Raw genomic sequence first — 24,124 nt, forward strand, 5'->3', positions numbered from 1 at the left:
TACCGGCGCACTGGCAAGCGAACGCTTCAGCGCCTGGAACGCTTCAGCGCCTGGAACGCTTCAGCGCCTGGAACGCCGCTTCGCAAGCTTTCGACCACGCAAAACGAGCATTCTTGCCTGTCAGAGCAGTCAGCGGAGCAGCACGCTGGGCGAACCCACGGATGAAGCGGCGATAATATCCAGCAAAGCCAAGGAACTCGCGGACAGCTGTGACAGATTTCGGAGTCTTCCAGTTCCTGACCTCATCCGGGGAGATGCCCTCCGCTGACACGCGGTGTCCTAAGAAAGTGACCTCCTCCTGGAAAAAGGAGAATTTCTTCAAATGGAACCGCAGCCCAGCGGACCGAACTCGCGTGAAAACGGGCAGCAGAATCTGGAGTTGGCCAGACAGAGTTTCGCTGGGATTCAGGACATCATCAAAGAACACACGGCAGAATGGCAGAGCTGTGTGCTGCATAAGCCACTCAGGACTGCTTCCATTACGCACTGAAATGTCGCTGGGCCATTCCTGCAGCTCATCGGCAGAACATTAAACTCAAACAAGCCCAGTGGCGTGGTAAATGCCGTCTTAGCCTTGTCGCTTCCTTTCATTGCTATTTGCCAGTACCCTGACGCAAAGTCAAGGGACGTGAAATACCGACAGCCAGACAGGGAATCAAGCGTGTCATCTGCCCGGGGAATCGGGTAAGCATCAGGCTTGGTGACAGAGTTCAACTTCCTGTAGTCGATACAGAGTCGAAGAGAGCCATCCTTCTTTGGCACCAATACTATGGATGATGCCCACGGACTTATTGATTCTTGTATTATGCCTTACTTCAACAGCGTATTCAGTAGATCTTGCAGAGCAATCCGGCGGTGATATGGAATCCGCCTGGTAGGTTGTCTTATAGGGTTATTTTGTCTAGTGTTAATTTTATGAGGGAATATGTCACAGTAGCCATAGTCATCATCATGCAAGATAAATAAATTGTGGTTATCATGAAGTAGTTCAGTGAGCGTGCAAGACTGTTCTGTTGAGAGATGATTTTGTGCGTTGATATATTCATCGATGACTTTCTTGCGTTGCTCAGTTAGCGGGATCGTGCTGGGTGAAACTGAGGAAACCATAGCTTCAGTGTTGTCAATATGTTCACAGTGTGTAGGAATTTGATGAAGTTTGGCAACATTGGTATTTTTATGAATGAGTATAGGAGGATTTGCATGATTTTCAACAGCCACAACCACACGTATTTGGTTAGGGCCAACAGTTACAAGACTAGGAGTCACTGCCACATCTGGATGCTTCGCCATAAAGTACTCCAATGGATCAGGCCACGCAATCCATCGCAACCGTGCACACATCAACAGCTGCACAAGGCACCAAGACAACATGTCCTGCAGGTACCGACAACTCCATCTCAAATACCACACGAGATGAGTATACCACAGTGTCGGCCACACTTTCGGGCGCACACGCCGGGACAACGCCAGGTTGAGCCATGGGTTCAACAACCCGTGCAGACAATGAATCGTCAGACAGATCAGATGCGGATGATGCATGTAGATTTATATGATGAATATTTTGAGGATGATTGGATTTTGAATGATTGTTTTCAGGATTTTTATGGTCCGGCTCAGTGTCGCTGGTGTCGGACAATGGCTTGCTAGCACACAGTGTCTGTGAGGGAACATGTCTTGGGCCACTAATGCACACAGACACAGACTCCTCGCCAAACGTCAACATTCATTGGGCAACATCCAGCATGCAGCCATGCTCAAAGAGGAAATCTGATCCAAGAATGACATCTTTGTGGATGGCATCAGACAACACAAAGAAGTGCACAAATGAGCAGTTGCCTAGGCAGAATGCTAGCTCTACAGACCCCAACACAGGCAACTGTTCTCCGTTCACCGAACATAAACGCGGAGCAGACTCGAGTGTTTGCTCAGAGTCAAACAACAAAGTGACCAAAAATAGCGTGCAACAACGATACACTTGAGCCCGAGTCGACTAATCCAGACACCGTTGCAGTCCGGAAACATACATCTACATGCAAGACAATTGACGAAATAGCATGCACACAGACATCATGCAAATGGAGGGGCTCGTTCTCCTCAACTGGCTGCTGCCCCGCGTCACCAGTCATTTGTAGTTTTTTCGGTTCATATGAGGACAATAAGCGAGTAAGTGGCCAACTCCTCCGCAGCCATAGCAGCATTCCAAACCCCCGAGGAAGGATCTCCTTCAAACATTTGAGGAGATCAACGCGCAGGAGCAGATTTTGAGGCTGAAGACTCTTCAGGTGCAAGGCAAGTGGTTGGAGTGGACATCAGTGATGTGGCAGGACCGCTCGTGGAAATCCCTTTTGTACGGTGGTACTGGCAAGGATTTATAATTTCTTCTTGCATCAACCCTCGACGTGCTACCTTCTCCGACGAACCTACGTCGTTGAGGAAACACCGTAGTGGATCCGTACTGTAGTTTGTGCCGTGCCTGGGCCTGTACTACGCGCCACGTGCTTGGCGCTTGTCGCGTAGCGCTGGACCAGGGACGTTACACCTTGAGGCAGGACAATGTACTCGGGGTCATCGTCAGGAACATGCGTGAGGAGATTCGATTCCGCGCTGCGGCAAACACCGTACAAACCGAAAATTCAAATAAGCTTGACTTCATCTCGTTTTGCAAGGCGGGACAGAAGCCAGTTCGCGTTCAGCCCAGACAATAGTGGGTTACGCCTGATCTCCTGTCAGCGGCCTCAGACTGGAAACATCTTTTAACCCACATGCATGCACGCATACACACAATAAAACTTAAAACAACCAAAACATCAATATGCACATTTATCCAGACACGCTCTCACATACACACGCACGCATGTGCGTGCCAAACGTACAAAACGTGGACACATGTACACCAAGCAGATAGAATACAAGGAAGTGGGGTTTGCCATAGTTTTTTTTCTTTCAATTTTGTCTGATAAATATTTACGAGACTTTGCATCGAGCGACACCGTGGATAACATTGAGCCAAGAATTATGCAATAAACCAGAAGAGATATCTCTTCACAAGTAGGCAAATAAATGCGTAGGTGCCCGGCAACAGCAATCGGGCGAGTCACAGCAATGTACGTATTGCAACTTCAATGATACACATACACGGTTGACCACCCATGCCTCCATTTTCGGTGGGTCAACCACATGGTGGCCCAGCAACTTCAAACGGGAACACACCGATACAACATACACAGTTGACCACCCATGCCTCCATTTTCGGCGGGTCAACCACATGGTGGCCCGGCAACTTCAAACGGGAACACACCGATACAATAGACACAGTTGACCACCCATGCCTCCATTTTCGGCGGGTCAACCACATGGTGGCCGGGCAACTTCAAACGGGAACACACCGATACAATAGACACAGTTGACCACCCATGCCTCCATTTTCGGCGCGTCAACCACATGGTGGCCCGGCAACTTCAAACGGGAACACACCGATACAACATACACAGTTGACCACCCATGCCTCAAACCGGCGGGTCAACCACACAACAACATACAGGTGTCACAACACTGAGACAGTACAGCACAACACTGAGAGGCAAATGCATTTGACCCTCCTTGGGGCCTCGTCATGTGGCACAAGATACCGACGTGTCATGTCTAAAGGGAGGGAGGGAGGGGAGAAAACACAACCTTGAGTCACTTTGGCTAACTGGATGACAGAAATTGTTGACAAGGAAGTTGCTTTGCTGACACGAGGCAGGGCAAAGCGGCCACGCAAGATTTATTTTTTCATCCACCATTTTCGGAAAAAATATTTTTTATTCATGTGCCGCGTGACGAACCGTGACAAAACACGTGCATGCGTGGGCTAACTTGGCTTTGCTGCTCAAAGCCGTCATTTAACCCACATGCATGCACGCATACACACAATAAAACTTAAAACAACCAAAACATCAATATGCACATTTATCCAGACACGCTCTCACATACACACGCACGCATGTGCGTGCCAAACGTACAAAACGTGGACACATGTACACCAAGCAGATAGAATACAAGGAAGTGGGGTTTGCCATAGTTTTTTTTCTTTCAATTTTGTCTGATAAATATTTACGAGACTTTGCATCGAGCGACACCGTGGATAACATTGAGCCAAGAATTATGCAATAAACCAGAAGAGATATCTCTTCACAAGTAGGCAAATAAATGCGTAGGTGCCCGGCAACAGCAATCGGGCGAGTCACAGCAATGTACGTATTGCAACCTCAATGATACACATACACGGTTGACCACCCATGCCTCCATTTTCGGCGGGTCAACCACATGGTGGCCCGGCAACTTCAAACGGGAACACACCGATACAACATACACAGTTGACCACCCATGCCTCCATTTTCGGCGGGTCAACCACATGGTGGCCCGGCAACTTCAAACGGGAACACACCGATACAATAGACACAGTTGACCACCCATGCCTCCATTTTCGGCGGGTCAACCACATGGTGGCCCGGCAACTTCAAACGGGAACACACCGATACAACATACACAGTTGACCACCCATGCCTCAACCCGGCGGGTCAACCACACAACAACATACAGGTGTCACAACACTGAGACAGTACAGCACAACACTGAGAGGCAAATGCATTTGACCCTCCCAAAAACCAGTGTTTACGACCAAGCATTTCTCACGGCATCGCTTATTAGCATAACTTCCTGCAAGCAACCATGGCAAACCCCTAAGTGATACCCACAGAGCCACACCGGCACAAGGACTGCACAACAAGCGGAAGGCACAACACTGTACAACACTACAAATGTACCTCACTTCTGTTCTCAACACCACATGGGCGTGGGCTGTTCCAGTCTTTGCTGCTAGCCATTGCACAGAGGGTATACCGGCTGCACGCCTGACATAGTGATCGGATGCTGCACTTCGCCAGCAGCCTGCACGGCATATGGCTGCTTCACAGACACTTGTACTCCGGTGAGCCATGAGTGTGGCCCCGCCAATGCGCACAGAATGGGAGCTCACCCGGTTGCAGTTGAGGATCCTAGTCGAGAAAACTCGGGAGAAGTAGCCGCCGTCGACGAACACAAACACTGGCCGTGAGCTGCCGGCAGTAGCGGTCAGGGACCGGAACTCGGCCATAGCCGAAACTGGGTACATCAGATTATGTGTGCGCAAATACCGGGCTTAAAGGTCTGAGTCGCTCATGAGATCATTGCTGGCAGCAATCAGCGCGGCGAGTTCAGCGGAGGAGTTGGCACCAGGCACTGGTTGGCTGTGGAAGCCAGTTCTCGGAAGCGAGTAATCACAATAGGTTCATGCTGCATCTCAGCGGCCCGTTGCCCCAAAAACGATTGTCCTTGATAGAAACCGCAGAAGCCAACATCAGAGGCATCCGTGAATAGCTCAAGGTCAGGGGACTTTGAAAACTCGACATCGTAGAAGAAGGATTGGCCATTCCAGTTTGCGGCAAAGGAGCGCGACCATTCGATGTCCAAGTGAGCTTTTGTGTTGATGTTGACTACTGACTGAAGAGACTGAGAGAGTTGTCCAGCTAAGATACAGGAGTTGCCGGATGAAGGTCCTGCCAGGAGGAACCACCTTTGCGGCAAGGACAAGGTTCCGATCAGCGACAGCAGTTTCCGCGTTGTGTAGCTAGTGCGCGTGGACTTCTCACTCAAAGCCGCTAGAAAGGCAAATAACTTCTTGTCAGGTAGCCGCATCACCTGGTCCTCGCTGTCGACTTCTATGCCAAGTACCGTCACCACTGTTGCTGGCCGACCACCTTGCTGAGGTTGTCGAAGACCTGCGGAACCGTTGCTTTCAGTTGAACTCATTCCATTGACCATCAAGCACACGAACATAAGCACCTTGTTAAGTGCAGCGTACTGGTTCTTGTGCTGGCCTGCACAGCTATTAGGAATAGTTTTACCCAGAATGACTGGGTTGATGATTTCTCCCTGAGATAGGGTAATGCCACGTGCACAGCAGATGTGGTGCATAACGAACGCACAGTGGGCATAAAATCTTCATATCCACATCAAAGGCCACAAGCGTTTGACAACCACACCTGATACGTAGATGATCAACGATCGTCCCTGCACTCAACGTCGCTCCAGCAGTAGTAGCATGTTGCAAACCACCATCGTACGTTGTCCATGTAAATGCCTCTGCTCCTTGTCTACTTCTTTGGCTAGATTTTTTGACAGTTAATCACAGCCATTTCTGAGTTGGCGTCAACGCCACTCGCCATGTCGAGGCCTAAATAACTGGTCCTCTGCTTCGAGTAGTTCTTGCTTGGCCTCATGAACTCCAGGAAATTCACTACTGCGACCATGAGCTACTCTATCTGCCCACGCAACAAATAAATATTTCAACCAAGCGCGATCGATCGCTGTTTGAAGTTGTGAATTTTCAAGCGCTTCCAGCTCACACGAGTCAGCGCTTGTCTACGCAGACTAGCACAACTAATACTCTTGTACAGCTTGGCGGAGAGACAAAGGAGAAAACGGAGAAAACACAACCTTGAGTCACTTTGGCTAACTGGATGACAGAAATTGTTGACAAGGAAGTTGCTTTGCTGACACGAGGCAGGGCAAAGCGGCCACGCAAGATTTATTTTTTCATCCACCATTTTCGGAAAAAATATTTTTTATTCATGTGCCGCGTGACGAACCGTGACAAAACACGTGCATGCGTGGGCTAACTTGGCTTTGCTGCTCAAAGCCGTCATGTTGACTCAGTTAGTGCAAAGATTTCTTTCCCTAGCTGTGTTGCACGTACCACCCTAAGACCAGATATAGTTCTGTACTCTACGAGTCGTAGGATTGTATTCTGGATGGAGTTGACAGTTTGTGCTGAGGACAGATTCAGTGTCAGTAACTCGCGGAAGGACAGGCAGTATGCGGATCTGGCCGATCAAAGCCGAGCAAACGGGTGGCAGTTCGTTTCTCTTTCGGTTGAGGTAGGTGTGCGTGGTTTCATCATGGACTCTCTTCGGAGGACTCTGAAAGCGCTTGGGTTTCTAATCGAAGAATAGAATATATTTGTAATTTGTTCACCAATAACAACTTATACACAGAACCAAAACAATCTCCAGTTAGTGCCACATGCCGGCGACGCAGGCTGCTGTGGTTTGGCCATGTGGTGCGAGAGAGTCCAGAATCCGTCTCGTTCCAAGCACTGGAGCTACCAATCAACACAAACGCTACAAAAAAAACCGTGGCCATCCGCCATTGCGGTGGATAGATACGATTCAGCACGACCTGAAAGCAGCGGATCTCTCCGTGGAGAGCGCTTTCCAAGCTGCAGGAGATAGACTAACTTGGCTTGACACTGTTGACAGATGTATCAACTCTGCTCCTGTCTAACAGGTCCAGGGGAGATGCGAGCTGTGTTTATCATTATTATTGTGCAGTAAGACGTCTCTGCGAAGCAGCTACATCATCTGGTTGCGACGTCAACAAAAACACTGGTCGGAAGATCCACTTTTCTGAGGTACTGTAGGTGGGGCTCCGTTTATTGAGGTGCTTTGAAATTTATTCTCTTTATCTTATTATTTCTTTTCTATAATTTCCCCATATGAGTTCCTATCAGTTGCTGTGAAAACCTTGAGTGGAGAGCGCTTGCTCGAGCATTGAACCCGGGTTCTTAATCCACCATTCCCAGTTCGCAAGGCTGGGCGGGGTTGTGAGCAGGCTTTCATTTCCTATTTTCTTATTAGGCCACCTAGAATTAATTCCTTGTTTCGGGTCACTTCACTCATCCGTACCAGCGTCGGTCGGTCGGGTTAATTTTTTATTTATTTTATTTTTATTTTAGTTACGTCCATGTGCATACATGTACAATCATGTACATCGAATAGCTTTTGTCCATCTAGCCAGTCCATCAAATCTGACTGTAGTGTAGACAATCCAGCGCAGTCATTGTCCCATCAGATCCAGGTCCCCTCCATGACCAGATCTTGGCCTCGCTGGCAAACGAGTCTGACGAGCAGCTCTCACCTTGAAAACTTTTGTAAATAGCGACAAGGTGACTGAGCTGATGCTGTTTCAGGACCGATTGCGTATCGGAGATAGAAGACAATGTCGTCACCAAGCGCTGCATCCTGTCATTTGGCTAGCCATGGCTGCTTCTGAGGTAGATATCTGGACTGCTATTATTATGGTTGCGTGTGTACTTAGTCTAGTCCGTACATTTGCTTGCACTATATATAAAAAACATTTTGCGGTCGGGTGAAAAAAGACGGTCCGTCGGGTGACCCGAAACAACGAATTAATTTTTAATGGCCTTATTTCTTATTATTTCTGCTTTTCATCTAATTACAAAAAATCTGCGCATTTTTCTCCATCTGCGCATAAAATGAGCCAGAGCGAGCTAAAACATCACCACAGCTTTTTTTTGGAAAAAGTCGAGAAAATCGCGATTTCAATTCCGCGGCCAAAAATATGAGGTGCAGTGCAACGGGAGTCGCTGTTGTTGTGTATTATCCCTGCCCGACCAATACGGAAGTAGTACGGAACTAATACGGAGCTTTGCCTGATGTATATTTAGTGTATCTCCGTATGTAAGCGTACGGCGTCTGCTGCATTAAAGTGGCTGCGCATTTCTGTTTTAATTAGATTAGATGATTTTCCTGGCAGTTTGATCCCGCGATGTGCAGAAATTTGGCTGTCTTTCACGTCCTGTTTGGAGGACCATTCTTTCCCTTTTGACCCCGAGAGATCGTGTGAACCTGGTGTGCTTATACTTCTATGTTATGATTTGTTATCAGTTCATTTCTTCTGTCTACTCTAAACGTTATCATTTGCGATATAATTTGCCATCTTCCGGTTGACGCTCTGTTCATAACTCTTCACAATTTTTTTGAAAATCACGAGGGCGTGATTATCTGTAGGAAGGGAGGGTGTAGTATCCCTGCCCGACCAATGCGGAAGTAGTACGGAACTAATACGGAGCTTTGCCTGATGTAAATTTAGTGTATCTTCGTATGTAAGCGTACGGCGTCTGCTGCATTAAAGCGGCTGCGCATTTCTGTTTTAATTAGATTAGATTATAATAGCAACGAAAGCTAACTCGAAGAAGTAGTCAACCTCTAGGTGAGCACCGGAGAGAACTTGAATCGTATTTATTTTGCCGCTTCTTCTTTTCACTAATAATTATTATCTCAGGTGTGTACCTGAAAGAAGTAGAATAAAACTAACTCTTGTTAATTTCACCGCGCCTACCACTCGGCTACCATTACAGTTGTTCTCCTCGGTCGACTGGACTGTTGCGGATGCATTGCTTTGTTGCAAGTAAGTTTATTTGTTTGAGTTTGTATTCCATGTTGCACTGAGTCGCCTAAAACTGATCGCCATTGATGTATCGACCGAAGAGCCTAGTAGTAGTCATGTACTGCGGAGCGGAAGAAGACGACATCATCGCACTCCATGCGCAGGGTGAAATATTTTGAGGTTTCGGGTAGGAAAGAGAAGGAAGACGACGATGGCTACGGCGACCAGTAATTTGAGGGTGACACTTTCATCGAGTGTAAAAGAATTGATGCTGGTAGTCCCACGATCTGCTGTGACGAGGAATTCTACTCTGATGACAACCTGGCAAGCGATTGGCAACGACACTGAATTGGGAGGTGAGTGAGCCAATTTTGCCAGAATGGACATCGCTGCACGTATCCTGGATAATGCCAGTATGGGTTGCAAGTGCAAAAACAATCAATGGACTCTGCTGCTCCCTCAACTTGCTCAAGTCAATAATTTGAGTACCCTTATGCGGAACATCGTTAGCACGAGCAGTAGGCAGCAAAAGCAGTACTCCCTGACGAGCGGACTCACCGTGTGCAGATGGGCTTTGGTGTGGGGAATATGAGTGCAACGTCGAGTATGTTGAGGAAGACTGTGTGCAGCAGTGTATACTGTATATCTAAAAGTACAGGTGGAGTGTGATGGAGTTAACGTGGAGTGCCAACTTCTTAGGCCATCTCCAGATGTTGACCGTGGTTTCGCTGACGGTTCTCCAGTGATTCTCCAACCAGGAGGCATTTCGCACACCCAGCTCAGCTGCCTATATACATGTTGGATGCAGCCGAGTACCTGTCAGCTCATGCTATAAGACCCTGGACAGAGGAACTGACCCGAAAAGGATGAACCAAGGGATATATCAACTGTGTGAAAGAATAACAATCCCATTGCTGTACATAGAATTTCACCATTTCAATAGTGCTGCATATAATACCGTTGTAGCAACACTTAGACATGTCAGATCAATCCAAAACTTTCAGACAGTGAACATTAGATGTTTTTCATCATTTTTGAACAAAAAACTGAAAATCGAATTTTTGGTCTGTGGTCATATTTTAGCGTGCTCTGGCTCAAATCTAGACTGACAACCTGCTTGTTAAATCATGTACCTGCTTTTAGGCGTAAAAACCCTGTTGTAGAGGTCTCAGTCCTCATTTGTTAGACTTAACTGTCTTTATAAATGTAACATACTCTCTCGCTATCTCTATCTCTCTCTCTCTCTCTCCCTCTTTCTCTCTCTCTCTCTCTCTCTCTCTCTCTCTCTCTCTCTCTCTCTATTCCTTTCTTGATATCGAACGTATTTACTATTGATCACTACGTATGAATTCTTGTTGAGCTTTGTATTATTTATCCGCGCTCTGTTCGTGATGTTCATCCATTTTCCAATATTATTTTTCTAGTTTTATTGTGAGTGCACACGATGACGTAGGTCGCCATTTTCTCCATGTGATCTTGGTGCGCAAGGCTTGATCCTTTTTCTCTTGCTCTTTTAGTTTTAGTTCTTCTTGGGCAAAAGCAAGTAATTGGTCCAATGTCGAGTGGGCTGTGAGTGTTTGCAAAGGATATCCGTTTGTCCATGGCAGCCTGAATGCAAAGTGGAGATAGGTGCTGTCCTTGTCCTGACGCAACTGGCGATGTAGCATGTTCTTGCGACACTGGACTTGGTACAATTCCCTGTCAGACCACGGTGGATATGAGCTCGCCTTCCTGCTGGCGGATTTAAGAGGGCCATGTCTGTCAAGAACGCTCATGAATTTAGTGTGCCAAGTGCTCCACATCTCATCAGTGGAGGAAGTCGTTTGGAACACGCCCAGGTTGGCATTGGCCAGCTCATCCCGAAATTCTGGAAGGTTTATGGTGCGCATATTGCTGTTTGGCCCCATCCCTCACACAAAAAAGTCAAGAAAGAGTCATTTATGGATTAAGGAGTGCTGGTTTCAAAACAAATCGTTTGAAGCTCAAAGAAGAGCTGCTGCTAGCTCAGAGCAGAGCTGCTGTTAGCTCAGAGCAGAGCTGGCGTTAGCTCAAAGTAGAGCTGCGGCTAGCTCAAAGTAGAGCTGCGGTTAGCTCAAAGTAGAGCTGCTGTTAGCTCAGAGTAGAGCTGCTGTTAGCTCAAAGTAGAGCTGCTGTTAGGTCAAAGTAGAGCTGCAATGCTAAATGGATGTAAATTAAAATTAAAATATAGCGTAAGGCAGAGCCGCAGCAAATAGTTAGATACCACCAGTTGTGAGAGTGGACCCATGAAACCAGCACTCCGTCACCTTAGCACCATTGATGCACAGGAAGGGTCAATTAATGTCAGCACAGGCAAGCATTGTGCAGCTAGACTTCAGAAGCTCATTACTCATGCGAGTCGTGCATCATGGCATCCATGACAGCGAGGGGTGAGTACAGGCGTACCATGGCATCGCTGGATGCCCTTAACCACCCTCTTCAGAAGGCACGCATCTACTAAGGGGCCGGCAAACCCATTCTCAAGATGGGCTTTACGCACCGCACTCACATACACAGATACAGTTCAGGGCACACTGATCATAGATGAAGCATGAATGTGCGTCCAGGAACGATGACTCGGGCATCAAAAGTGAGCTTCCCCAGGAGGGACTCGAGTTGACGCTGGCCGATGCTGCGCTCGCTGATAGTACCCACGAGTGGGGCATGGATCTCGAACAGCTTGTCCTCTGGTAGCCGAGCTTCATGGGGCTCGCAGTCTAGGGAGGTCAATGATGGTGATGGCCCTTCAAGCTTGTATGTAGCAAGGAGGAATGCCAAGATACGTGAATGCCCGGAGGGGGAAGGTCAGTTGCTGGTTGGCTGCAACCAAACCAGAGGAGATATGAAGAAATACCTCGAGGTAATGAAGGTGGTGATCTATAGCAAACTCGTGCTACATGATCCAGTTGACTGCTGTGGCTACTGAGTCAAAGAAGGCTGGGCTGGAGCGAAGACCGAAAGGCAGAAAGCGCTCATAGTAGTTGGAGCCTTCCCAGAAAAGTCCTGACGGCAGACTGTGATCTGCCGAAATGCACTGCGTACATCGAGCTTGGACAAATAAACCGGCTGTGGGCATGACATAATGATGTTGATCGCGCTTTCAATGCTCACACAGAGCAGAGAGAGCGGCTCGGCAGAAATGCTGTCGTTCACGCTGATGCCTTCCGGACTGGACAGATGGTGGACCATTCACAGCTTGCCGTTCTTTTTGGGGACGGCACCAATTCCAGAGCATGACCTGAAATGGAGGTGACGAAAAGGGGCCTGTGGTCTTGCTGCAGGCGCAGGAAGCAGTCAATTGCTCGGAAATAAATGCCGGATGAGTGAAAGCCGAGGGCAGATTATTAGAGAAAACCAAAATGTCGTGTTTGCCGGCAGATACAAGAGCAAAACCATGACGCAGGGCATGGAGAACATACGCAACACATGATTGATCTGGGTGGTTACGTAACAGGCGGGCAAAGTGGTCAGCTAGCAGTGTGGTGTCTGCAGAGTGTATAGGGAAGAAGTTACGTACCGAATCAAGCGATTCAGTAGCCATTCTGCTAGGAGCGGCGGGGTGGTCGATTGGCTCTGCGCTGCTGCTGGTTGTACCTGATGCATGGGTGGTCCTTGCCACACTGGCTGCAGGTGTGGGAGAAGCCAAACGACGATGAAGAACACCGACCTCTGTTGACGTTGCGGCAGATTTCGTGGCCGTCGCTGGTATGGGTGCGACCACTTGAGGTACATGCTGCTGGCTTGGGGAATTGAGATTGGGGACGAAAAGCAGCGTCTTACATTGAGCACGTTTTAGGTGTGCATGGCCTGTGAAAGCTATCAGCCATAGGTTCACGTCGACGGTGTTCAACCTCTTCATGCCTGGTTACTGGGCCACGAGCATCCGCAGCTGGCGGTCGCACTCTAGCCACGCGCTTGAGAAGAACTGGCGGTTAGTAGTCAGGATCAACTGCTGGTACGCAATCAGTTCAGTAGATCAGCAGTGCGGTGTGGGGCAGCAGCCGTGATAACAGACATGTATGCGGTCCATGCCTCGAGCCGGGTGGCAATATCGTGAACCTTGCGACGCACCTGCTTTGCGTCATCCGACTCAACGATATTTAGCTTGCCATCGTTATTCGGGCTGCGCACCAGCCAGAACGTTGAGCCGGAAGTGTTGGCGGCCGACAAAGCCGACTACACCTCGTCCCGTACGAGAGCGCAGAGATCCGTCGAGCCCGCATGACCTGAGCTGGCGGAGGAGGCATTGGTGCCAGTCGGGCTTCTGGGCTCGCGAGCCGTGTCCGCACTGTCATGTTGCTGGTTCTCCTGGCCGGAGCATACCTCACTACCAAGGGCTGGTTGTGGCAGCAAACGGTCCTGTAACATACTTTTACTCAGTTTCCTTTCGGATTCAAGCTGCGCTGAGAAAGCTGGCCGCGGAGGGCTTGGCAATGCATTGCCTTGACAGTGTCGACAGTTACGTCAGACATACTGAAGAAATAGAATGTCGAGGTGACACTCAGGCTGGCAGCAAAGCTACGAACGGAAAATATACACTGCTGAAGCACGATCCGTTGTCTGGAAGAGCACCAAAAAGAAACACTGCTGAAGAACGATCCGTTGTCTGGAAGAGCACAACAGGGCAAGCAAGATTTGTTTTTCTTTTGAGCAAAATGGGCTGGTGCCATTTGTGATTACGCAGCAAAACAAAGCGCATGACGTCAGTCCTGAATGCAGTACAGAGCAATGCAGTGCAGTGTGTGCGCTAGTTCGGATTGTTGCTAACAAGTACTAGCACAGCTAGTACCCCATTAAACTTGCTCCCTGGCGATGAGAGGAGTGTTGATGCTTAGCAGACAGTAGCGCGAGGTCCAGTCTAGCATGTACGGCCGAGTGATCACTCAGAGTACAGGTTATGACATTGCAGGAGACTGTAGCAGGGCTACTGGTGAGGATCAGGTCCAGTGTCGTGCTGGCTGGACATCTTGGGGTTACTAGTATTCGGGCTGGGAAAGAGTCTAGATTTATCCAACCGAGAGAGTGAATTCCAACATTGAAATGGTGGAGCTGGGGTGTTGCAGCTGAGCTAACATTAATGTTGAAGTCACCGAACAGGTTGACAGCTGGTGATACTACTGAACCCCGGTGAAGAGCCTGCTCAAATCTGTCCTGGTAATGAATTGATTCAGCAGGGGGGGGGGGGGGGATATACGCAAAAAGGTGCCTCTGTCTGGAGTGGGGCAGACTGACCCACACGCCTTCAGTACCGTCCACCTTCAGATCTTCAGATCTGGCTGTATGGTGACAGGAAGAGTAGCCCTGTAATACAGGCACACACCTCCACCGGGATGGCCGGCTCAATCAAGCATGGCAAGGCTTTATCCAGATATATCGATCTCATTGTTAGCTACTGTGTTGGTGAACCAAGTCTCGGCCACACCGACAATGTTCCAGTCCATCGAATGCACCAGGTCCGACAGTTCATGCATTTTGTAGCGTAGACTACAAAATTGTTGAGGAATGCATTGGTCATATTTTGCTCCGATGTTGCAAGCACTGTTCTTGTAACAGTGGGTTGGAATGCTTTAGCGTTCGGATTTAGAGGAACTAGGGTATGAGGAGCAGAGGTTGTCGGAAGATGGTGCTGTTGTCAAGTTAGCACTCAAATGTTATTCCGTTGATTGTGACCTGTGCGCCACTGTTATCCGTATCTTCAGCACCTGAAACTTCGTCACGTTCAGCTGCAGTGGAGAAAACGTTGGCGAGGTTGGCAGCCCGGGGAGTTGCTGGGAATGCATTCTTCCCTGATGCCATGGTGAATCCATCTTTGTCATTGTCAGGTGAGTGATGAGGTGCCTTGGGCTCAGGTCAATTTGTGTTTATTTCATCTGGTTTGACACCAGAGGAAAGCAACAGCCTAATCAAAAAAGGCATGGTCCTGGGAAGGCTGCCACTCGGCTGTATAGAACATACTCGAGACACATCTAACAGGTATACATACACACAGGATTGAATGATTCCGGAACGTCAAAAACTGCATCCACTCGCCAGCTGGTGTTGGGGCTGCTGGGGTGGCAACATCCTCTGTAGAAGGTGATGTACATCTTGACAATGCATATTGTACAGGTGGCCAAAGTAGGTTCCCTCACCGATTAGGCGATGGCCACCCCATTGGATGAGTTGAACCAGAGTGGTTTGTGCAGGGCGCATTCACACGACCATGCCATTCTCCACGACCGGGGGATTCTTGTAGATCACACAATGGCACCTGGAGTCCACCACTCAAGAGGTTTTCCAGATGAAGCCGAGATGCTGCGATTCTCGAAGTGCCAACGTGGAACCATATACCAGATCTCTTCAAAACATTGGACTTACGAGCACGTCTGATGTGACGCAAGTAACTCATTTTAAAATGTTTTCCAGGCTGATGAAGCAAAGGACAACTGCTCATGATGTTGATAGGACAAAACTTAGGCGCTTCAATAACATTCATAATAATCTAATGGTTATGCGAGTAAACTTCTGTACCTTTTCCTCAGGTGATATACAAGCTAGAGCAAACAAGAGCAAATACAATGAATTATGTACAGCGATGAGGTGATAAAACCGGGTCAAAGTAGAATAGCTAAAAACAACGGTGATAAATGCATGACCAATATACATCATGCATATCCATAATTGCGCGCGATGTGAGCCTGGAAGCCCCGTTCATTAGTTCTGGAAGCGTGCCTGTCCGCCCCTGTGGTGAGCGAGTGGGTTAACAAGCTGCATGGATCGGCTGCCCATGTGCGCGATGTTGTGGAGAGAGAGTTGTCTGCATCGAGCTCTCCACAACCACGCAGCAGCAAACAGTCAGCCTACATTCTCGGTGATGCACTACTGTTCCTACGCCCCGAGTGTCACCAGAAGCTGCTCCCGCCATTTTAGCCTGGCTGGAAAGTGGAGAAGAGTGTGTCACCATCAACCGTTGCGATCAGCCATGTCAATGACGCAGAGACAGTGGTCAACATTGACTGCTGAAGCTAGACTGAGCTCCTGTATTACCGAACACTGAGGATGTAAAGGGAGGGGTGCCTTGAATTGCCTTACATTACTACTGATGTCCACAGCGCTTAGCCGAACCCTGCCAAGAGTGACAGTGATAGTGACGCTAGTGATAGTGAAGCCGTCACCCTGGAATTTGATGGCGGAGAAATTGACTTGGTCCCACCCCATAATCTCCATGCCCCAGCTATCCGTCGATGCCCAGTGCGATATTGTTCCTGATTAGTGGCGTCTAGAGGGAGAGGTGTAATAGGTTGGCCAAGTAACTGTCAATGCCATCTCATCTCTCTCTCTCTCTCTCTCTCTCTCGCGCGCGCTCTCTCTCTCTCTCTCTCTCTTTCCCTCTCTCTATTTGTGGCTCATAAACCCAGAGATATTCTCGAAAGGCAACTAACTGTCTTGAACCATACTCAGATTTACTTCGATGACCATTCAGAAGAATACCATCACAAGCAGAACTCTGGAAAACAACAACTGTGCCTACGCTCCGATGAACTTATATAGCAAGAGCGACGGCCACATCCAACACCCTGCCTCTACACCAACACTTAGCACATGCATGTAGATAAGAAGAGCGCGTGATGACGAATAAGGTGCTAAGTGCTAGCGTAGAAACAAGGCGCTAGACGTGGCGCGTACAGGCAACGATTTAGCAGAGCATGGAGAGGAAAACTGTTCAGCAACATTCAAAGAAGCAGAACGAGAACGAATAATACTTCAATTGAGGCTACCTCCGTAACATTCTCCTCTTCCTCGATATGAGACAACGTGACCAGATCGAAATAAAACAAAATAAATAGTACCTTACTAGCTCCACCACTAAGAACCCAACATCGTGTACTTAGCAAAGCAAGTCCAGGTGGCTAGACAGCAGGTCCGCAGCAGGGTAAAGATATAGCAATACCGCTGACTAATAATAATAAGAAGATAGAGGACATGCAATGATTTTTAGAAGACAGACAGCAGAAAAGCTGTCCACATCAGTCCATCACTCTGGCGCATACTCCAGTGGGCACAAGCGGTTGATGGGTCGCACAAGAGTACGATCACCCACCTGCACCTTGGCAACACGTACTCGTTCATCCTTCCCGGGGTAGACTTCCAGAACCCGAGCCAAGGGCCATTTACGCCTAGCGGTGTCTGGAGACAGCAACAGCATGACATCACCAACCTTCACGTTGCGTTGGTCTGCCGTCCATTTGACCCGCTTGCTGAGCTGAGGCAGCCACTCCTGGATCCAGCGACGCCAGACATGCCCAAGCAGCTCCTGAATGCGTTGCCATCGCTGACGCGGATGATCAGACTCCGGTAGGACGACTTCTCCAAGTCTCCCGTTCAGAAAATGATTCGGGGTGAGGGGCAAATTGTCGTTGGGGTTGACTGATATGGCAGTGATCGGGCGAGAGTTGATCAGATCCTCTGCTCCGGCAAAGGCGGTCAGCAGATCCTCGTCGGTGATGTCACTGCCAGACAGAATGTGGTAAATAGCACGTTTGGCTGCCTTCACCATAATCTCGAACACACCACCGAAATGAGGTGCTGCTGGAGGGTTGAACGACCAGGACACACCATGATGTGCGGTGCCCGTCTGGATTTTGGTTTGGTCGATGTTGCGAATGAGGTCCTTCAGCTCCCGAACTGCACCAACAAAGTTTGTGCCATTGTCCGATATGACTTGATTGGGAAGGCCGCGCCGGCTCACGAACCGGAAGAAACAGTTGATGAAACTAGATGTGTCGAGTGAGAATGCGAGCTCCAGATATACAGCGCGCGTCTCCAGACACGTGAATACACACAGATAGCGTTTGGTTCTGGCCCGACCGCGTCCCTGCATGGTGAGGAAGGGGCCGGCGTAGTCGACGCCCACGCGGCTGAACGCACGATGAGAGGGCACGATCCGACTGACCGGCAGCGGTGCCATTCGTTGCCCAGCTGGCTTGCTCCGGTACCGGCGACAGACTGCGCATTCCTGTTCCCACTCGTGGACGGCCTCCCGTGCGGCGATGACCCAATAGCGGGCGGCGAGCGCAGACAATGTTGCGTTCGTCCCCGCAGCGTGCTTTCCCTTCTCGTGTTGGAACCTGATTAGCATCTTGGTCACGGCATGCTTCCGCGGCAGGATGATCGGATGGACAGCGTCTCGTGGCAGGAACTCCGCATACTGCAAGCGCCCTTCACAGCGTAGAACACCATCGTCGTCAAGAAATGGACACAGCTTGGCCAGCTTACTGGTAGCATGCACTGCTTTGCGTTTCCTCAGGAGGACTATCTTAGCAGCGAACGCATCACGCTGCGTGTTCCAAACGACGTACAGCTCTGCGTCAGCCAACTCAATCGGGGTGAGCTCTCCTGCCAGGCGATCCTCTGCTGCTGCACGGCAGTTCGAGATGAACCGCCGGACCCATGTGAGCGTACGGATGGTCTTCTGCCAGTCTAGCCACTTTGCTGGGTCAATGATCCAATCCTGCTCGGGTGGTGCATCGTTGGCACTTTGGACGTCTGCATGATACGTTTGCATGTCCTGCGAGCGGTTGCGTGGCAAACCTTTTACCTCCTGCCGAGCGCCGGAGCTGGGCTGAAGCGTAGGGCTGGCAGGCCATGGCTCGTCGGTTGACAGGAATGCGGGCCCAGTCCACCATAGGTCCGATGATGTCAGCACTGCTGCAGTACACCCACGAGAGACCAGATCTGCGGGGTTCTGGTCAGTGGTCACATGCCGCCATTGCTCTGGCTGTGTGAGACGACGAATCTCAGAGACGCGATTGGCCACGAATGTCTTGAACTGCCGACTGTGACCATGGATCCACCAGAGGACGTTCATGCTGTCAGACCACAGATAGATATCCTGCATCTCGAGAGCAAGGCTGACGACGGCTGCCAAACGGGCTGCCATGACGGCGGCTATCAACTCTAGTCGTGGGATGCTCACCGCTTCCAGCGGGGCGACTTTAGACTTAGCTGCAACCAGCCGGCATGTAGCTCCACTGGGGTCCTTGGAAATGATGTAGGCGACAGCACCCATTGCCTTCTCGGAGGCATCTGCGAATACGTGCAGCGACGACACACCGTCAGCTGCCATGAGTGGTCTTGGAATGCGTAGCGTCTGCAGATCCCGCGCATCAGCAATCCACTCCTTCACCAGCTTGTCCACAGAGGGCTCCAGTGGGTCGTCCCAGGTCGAGCCTCGCAGCCACAGTTCCTGGATGAGCATCTTGCCTCGAATGATGTACGGCGCCAGCAGACCCAGCGGGTCAAAGACGGATGCTACCCGTTGTAGCACTCTCCGCTTGCTGAACTCCTGGCCGGAATCCGGTGGGATGGCAAAACTGAAAGCGTCGCTAGCAGCGGACCACGAGATGCCTAGCGTCTTCACTCTTGGCAGCTCCCCTGGTGACAGGTCGATGGAGCGTCCATGTTCTGACTCAGGTATCACTGCCAGAAGCTCGGTCGAGTTTGAGAGCCACTTCGTCGGGTGCATGCCGGCCGACTCCCACACCTTCACAAGAGACTTGTAGAGTGCGATGCCATCAGCGACGGTTGGCACGGAATCAAGCGTGTCGTCCATGTATGTGGACTTGTTGACTGCTTCAGCCGCACGTTCATCCGTACTGGTGAGCACCCTCGCATGCTCCTGGGAGACGAACTGAGCGAGGAATGGTGATGAGGCGAGTCCGAATACCACACGCTGGAACTCATACACTGCAGGCTGCGCATCGGAATCACAGTTGCGCCATAGGAATCGTTGGTATGGCCGGTCGGATTTGTGCACACCAATCTGCAGGTACATCTGCTTGATGTCACAGGCAATAGCAACAGGATGCTTGCGGAACCGCAGGAGCACGTCGCAGATGTCCCGTTGCAGCTTCGGCCCCTTGTTGAGGAAGTCGTTCACTCCGACGCCTTGGAACTGCGCCGACCCATCAAACACAATCCTCACTTTCGTTGTCTGCTTGTCCAGACGGACCACCGGAAAGTGAGGCAGGTACCAGATGCTGTGTGGTCGTGGTTCCTCCTTCGGCACACGGCGGATATAGCCCTTTGCCAAGTACTCTTGGATGATGGCGCTGTACTTGGTACCCAGACCGTCCGTTAGGAGCAGCTTCCGCTCGGTGCCAATCAGTCGTTTGCGTGCCATGGCGAAGTTGTCGGGCAGGACCGGTGGTGTTGTCTTCCAAGGAAGGCCCACATGATATCGACCGTCGCTGAACGCCAGGGATTCCCGTGTCTTTGTGAGCAGTTTCTCCTCCGCCGGTGACAAGTGTGGCAAGTCGGGTACGGCTAGCTCCTCGACGTCCCAGAAGCGACGCAGTAGCTGACTGATCTCATTGCCGCCGAGCTGCAGCTGCGCATGGTACGCATGCCCCATACGCGAACTGCCTGGGCTCGCCCGTACCGGCCCCACACAGGTCCATCCTAGCGGGGTGAGCCGTGCGACTGGTTCACCCGGCTTACCAGTCACCTCGTGCAAGGACTGGTGCGCTGCGACACAGTCCAGGCCGAGCAGAACGTCGACTCGATCAGGCTTGGCGGTGGGAGGGAAACGTATCCCTTTGAGATGTGGCCATGTCGATGCGCCGCGGTGCCAGTTGACTGGCTTCAGGCGTCCTGTTGGGTGCCGCACTGTCCAAGCATGGAGGTCTGTGCTGAACATGCCGTTGACACTTGCTACGCTGCAAGACACATGCACCGACTGAAATGTACTCGGTGTTCCGTCCAACGTGTTGACCGTGATGCTCTGCAACTCCCCGTGCAGACCAAGTTCGTGTGCTACGCCCTCACTGATGTAGCTCATGGTGCTGCCATCGTCCAACAGTGCATTGACGTGAATGCTTGTGTCGCCGTGCTTGATGGTGACCGGTATCGTCCTCAGGCTGATGGTCACGTGGGTGCTCTGGGAGGCGTAGCACTCCTCTTCCGTGGACGGAGAACCCTCCGTGACGACGGAGCAGAATGTCTGCTGCTCTGTTTGGCTGGACGACTGTTGGGTGCTAGCTGTGTTTGGCATAGCGCGTCCTGCCCGACGCCCTGAGACAGAGTTCGCTGCTGGTGCCTGTGTGGACGGACGTGTCACGCTGCTAAACACAGGGCCTCTGCTCTGTGTGGCGTGCAGAAAGCGATGATGGAGCTTCGTGCACCCGTCCAAACCACATGGCCGACTCCGCGTGCAGTCGCATCCATTGTGGCCGACATCCAGGCAGCGGAAACACACACCTGAATCCTTGGCAATGCGCCATCGCTTGTTCACTGTCGCAGCTTTGAAGGATAGGCACTGCCACAGCTTGTGTTCACCTTGGCACACGATGCACTTTTGTGATTTGGCTGCCGGCTGGCTGCTGGTCACGAACGTGCTTGGTCGAGGCGACCGGTGGACCTTTGTTGGCTGTGACGGCTCTGCCTTACTCACGGGAATCAAGCCAGCTTTCGTCTCCGCAGCGGAGACCATGAACTCTGCTTCCTGGGTACAGTACTCAAGCAGCTCCTCTACCGACTCAGCCTTAGCTTGTTCATGCCGCCACCGGTGGTAGCGGGTGATCAGCTGCTCATCCAGCTTCTTGAGAAGAGTCAGGTAGAAGGTTCCGGCCGCCAGCTCAGTAGCTCGGCCCGAGTCCTTAAAGTTAATGACAGCGACTGCCAGCAGTTCCGAGAACCGCTCCAGGTCTCTCGGGTGCTCCTTCCGCACGGGTTTGAGGGCCTCAATTTCTTCCAGATGGATGGCAACTCGGCGCCTCTCTCCGCCATATTTTCGGTGCAATAGGGCCTTGGCTGCATCATACGCAGCGATGGTGTACCCGAATCGGTCGATGGCTTTCAACGGCTCACCCTGGACATACTGTCATAGTCGAAGCATCTTGCATTCCGCGGTTAGCGGTGCCTTGTCCACACAGGTGGAAAACGCTGCCCACCAGGACTCGAAGCGCCGTTTATCGCCATCGAATGTGGGTATTGTGATTTTCTTCATACTCGCCCATGGCCCGATGTCGGCTGCTAGTGGTCGTTCACACGTCAGTGGAGGCTGATACATATGGCTGCTCGAGGACCCAGTCGGTTGGGGAGCCATGGATGTGTTGGGGACTGTCACAGCGGGGACGACCGTTGATGCACTTCCAGCTGCACCTCCAGCTGCAGGGACCATTCTAGGGGGTAATAACACACTCACTGCTGGTCTCAATCTGGACTGAGTGCTGGCAGTGGACTGGTGGCTCTGACTAAACTGAACAGACTTCTTGGTCAGCTGGGCCGTTCCCAGTGTGGTGTTGCTGACGCTGCTCCTCTTGGTGGGCTGACTGACTGCGCCTGGCATAGTACTACTGGCAGTACCATCATTAGCACTGGCCACTGACACACTGCTACCACCGGAACCGGTCACTGGCGCTGATGCACTGCCATTGCTGGTCTGATCAGCACTAGAGGTACTGGCAGTAGATGGTGTTGGAACCCGGAGTGGACTTGTGACACCTTGACTCTCATGAAAGGCCAAGGCACTTAGGCTACTAGGAGAAGTCTTCATGCCAGATTCCACCAGCCCAGATCCAGCAGACCCAGAGTACAGCATTGACCTGGCCCCCAACTGGCCAAAGTCAGACCGCTCCGCACCCACCTCCGTCAAGTGATCTGGCGTCATCATTGGAGCTGAGTACCTCGCCGTCGAGTACTGGCTGTATCCCAAACCATGACCAGCTCCAAACCGCCCACCAACACTAGCGCTGTACGTGGCTTCTTCCAGTGCTCTGTTCGCAGCTGCGCTGTACTTCTCCTCAAGCTCTTCCAGCTCCGCAACCAGCTTCCTCCGTTTCGACAAGTCTCCGTCTCCAGAGCACAGTCCCAGGAGATCGCCCACGACGCCTGCTGCACCAGAGTACGCGTGTTCCAGATATCCAAGGTCGTCATCACCAATCCCCTCTCCGTTCACTATCCGAGTCAGCAAACGTCTTCGAATGTTGGTGAAATTGGCCTTGGCATTGATCTTCATCGTTCTCAGGCATTCTTCGCTGAACGCCGGTTCTTCATCATCATATTCTTGTTCTTCGTCATCAATATCGGAAACTCCAAAATCCTTCACCGTGCCCTCTGACTGCTGAATGCTGCTTGAACCGCCACTACGGGGGACCTGCTATTCGTCCGCCAAACCTACGTCCGCCCCGACTTGGTCCGTTCCTTGCAGACTCTCGTCACTTGCCACTGACAAAGAACTCTTTGTTTCCGCCATGGTTAACATTCAAACCATCCTCTGCTACCAAATAATGTGGCTCATAAACCCAGAGATATTCTCGAAAGGCAACTAACTGTCTTGAACCATACTCAGATTTACTTCGATGACCATTCAGAAGAATACCATCACAAGCAGAACTCTGGAAAACAACAACTGTGCCTACGCTCCGATGAACTTATATAGCAAGAGCGACGGCCACATCCAACACCCTGCCTCTACACCAACACTTAGCACATGCATGTAGATAAGAAGAGCGCGTGATGACGAATAAGGTGCTAAGTGCTAGCGTAGAAACAAGGCGCTAGACGTGGCGCGTACAGGCAACGATTTAGCAGAGCATGGAGAGGAAAACTGTTCAGCAACATTCAAAGAAGCAGAACGAGAACGAATAATACTTCAATTGAGGCTACCTCCGTAACACTATTCCTTTCTTGATAACACACATATTTGCGGTTGATCACTACGTGTCAATTCTTCTTGAGCTTTGTATTATTAATTCGCACTGTGTTCGTGACAGTATTCCATTTTCCGGTACTCTTGTGCGTGCACACGATGACGTAGGTCGCCATTACTCAAAGCAGCATACTGTCTCCCAAAAAG

At 50.6% G+C, this 24,124-nt stretch overlaps 1 protein-coding gene across 1 annotated transcript; it reads right to left on the reverse strand.

Moving 5' to 3' along the window:
• Window positions 1-17,302: 17,302 nt before the first annotated feature.
• Window positions 17,303-23,284, reverse strand: LOC135827032 (uncharacterized). The gene is made up of 2 exons (XM_065339554.1): window positions 22,472-23,284; window positions 17,303-22,144 (listed from the first exon to the last, which is right to left on the reverse strand). The coding sequence occupies exons 1-2, from the start codon at window positions 23,282-23,284 to the stop codon at window positions 17,303-17,305; spliced, it is 5,655 nt and encodes a 1,884-aa protein (XP_065195626.1).
• Window positions 23,285-24,124: the final 840 nt, after the last annotated feature.

The sequence above is a fragment of the Sycon ciliatum genome, chromosome 11 (genome assembly GCF_964019385.1).
Source record: "Sycon ciliatum chromosome 11, ocSycCili1.1, whole genome shotgun sequence".
Lineage (NCBI taxonomy): Eukaryota > Metazoa > Porifera > Calcarea > Leucosolenida > Sycettidae > Sycon > Sycon ciliatum.

Excerpts from the sequence above, each read along its gene's own strand:
- LOC135827032 (XM_065339554.1), bottom strand. The coding sequence starts at position 23,284 with ATGAAGATCAATGCCAAGGCCAATTTCACCAACATTCGAAGACGTTTG. Across the intron at positions 22,145-22,471 it reads AGTCCAGATTGAGACCAGCA|TATGTCCAGGGTGAGCCGTT; the intron begins GTGAGTGTGTTA and ends CGACTATGACAG.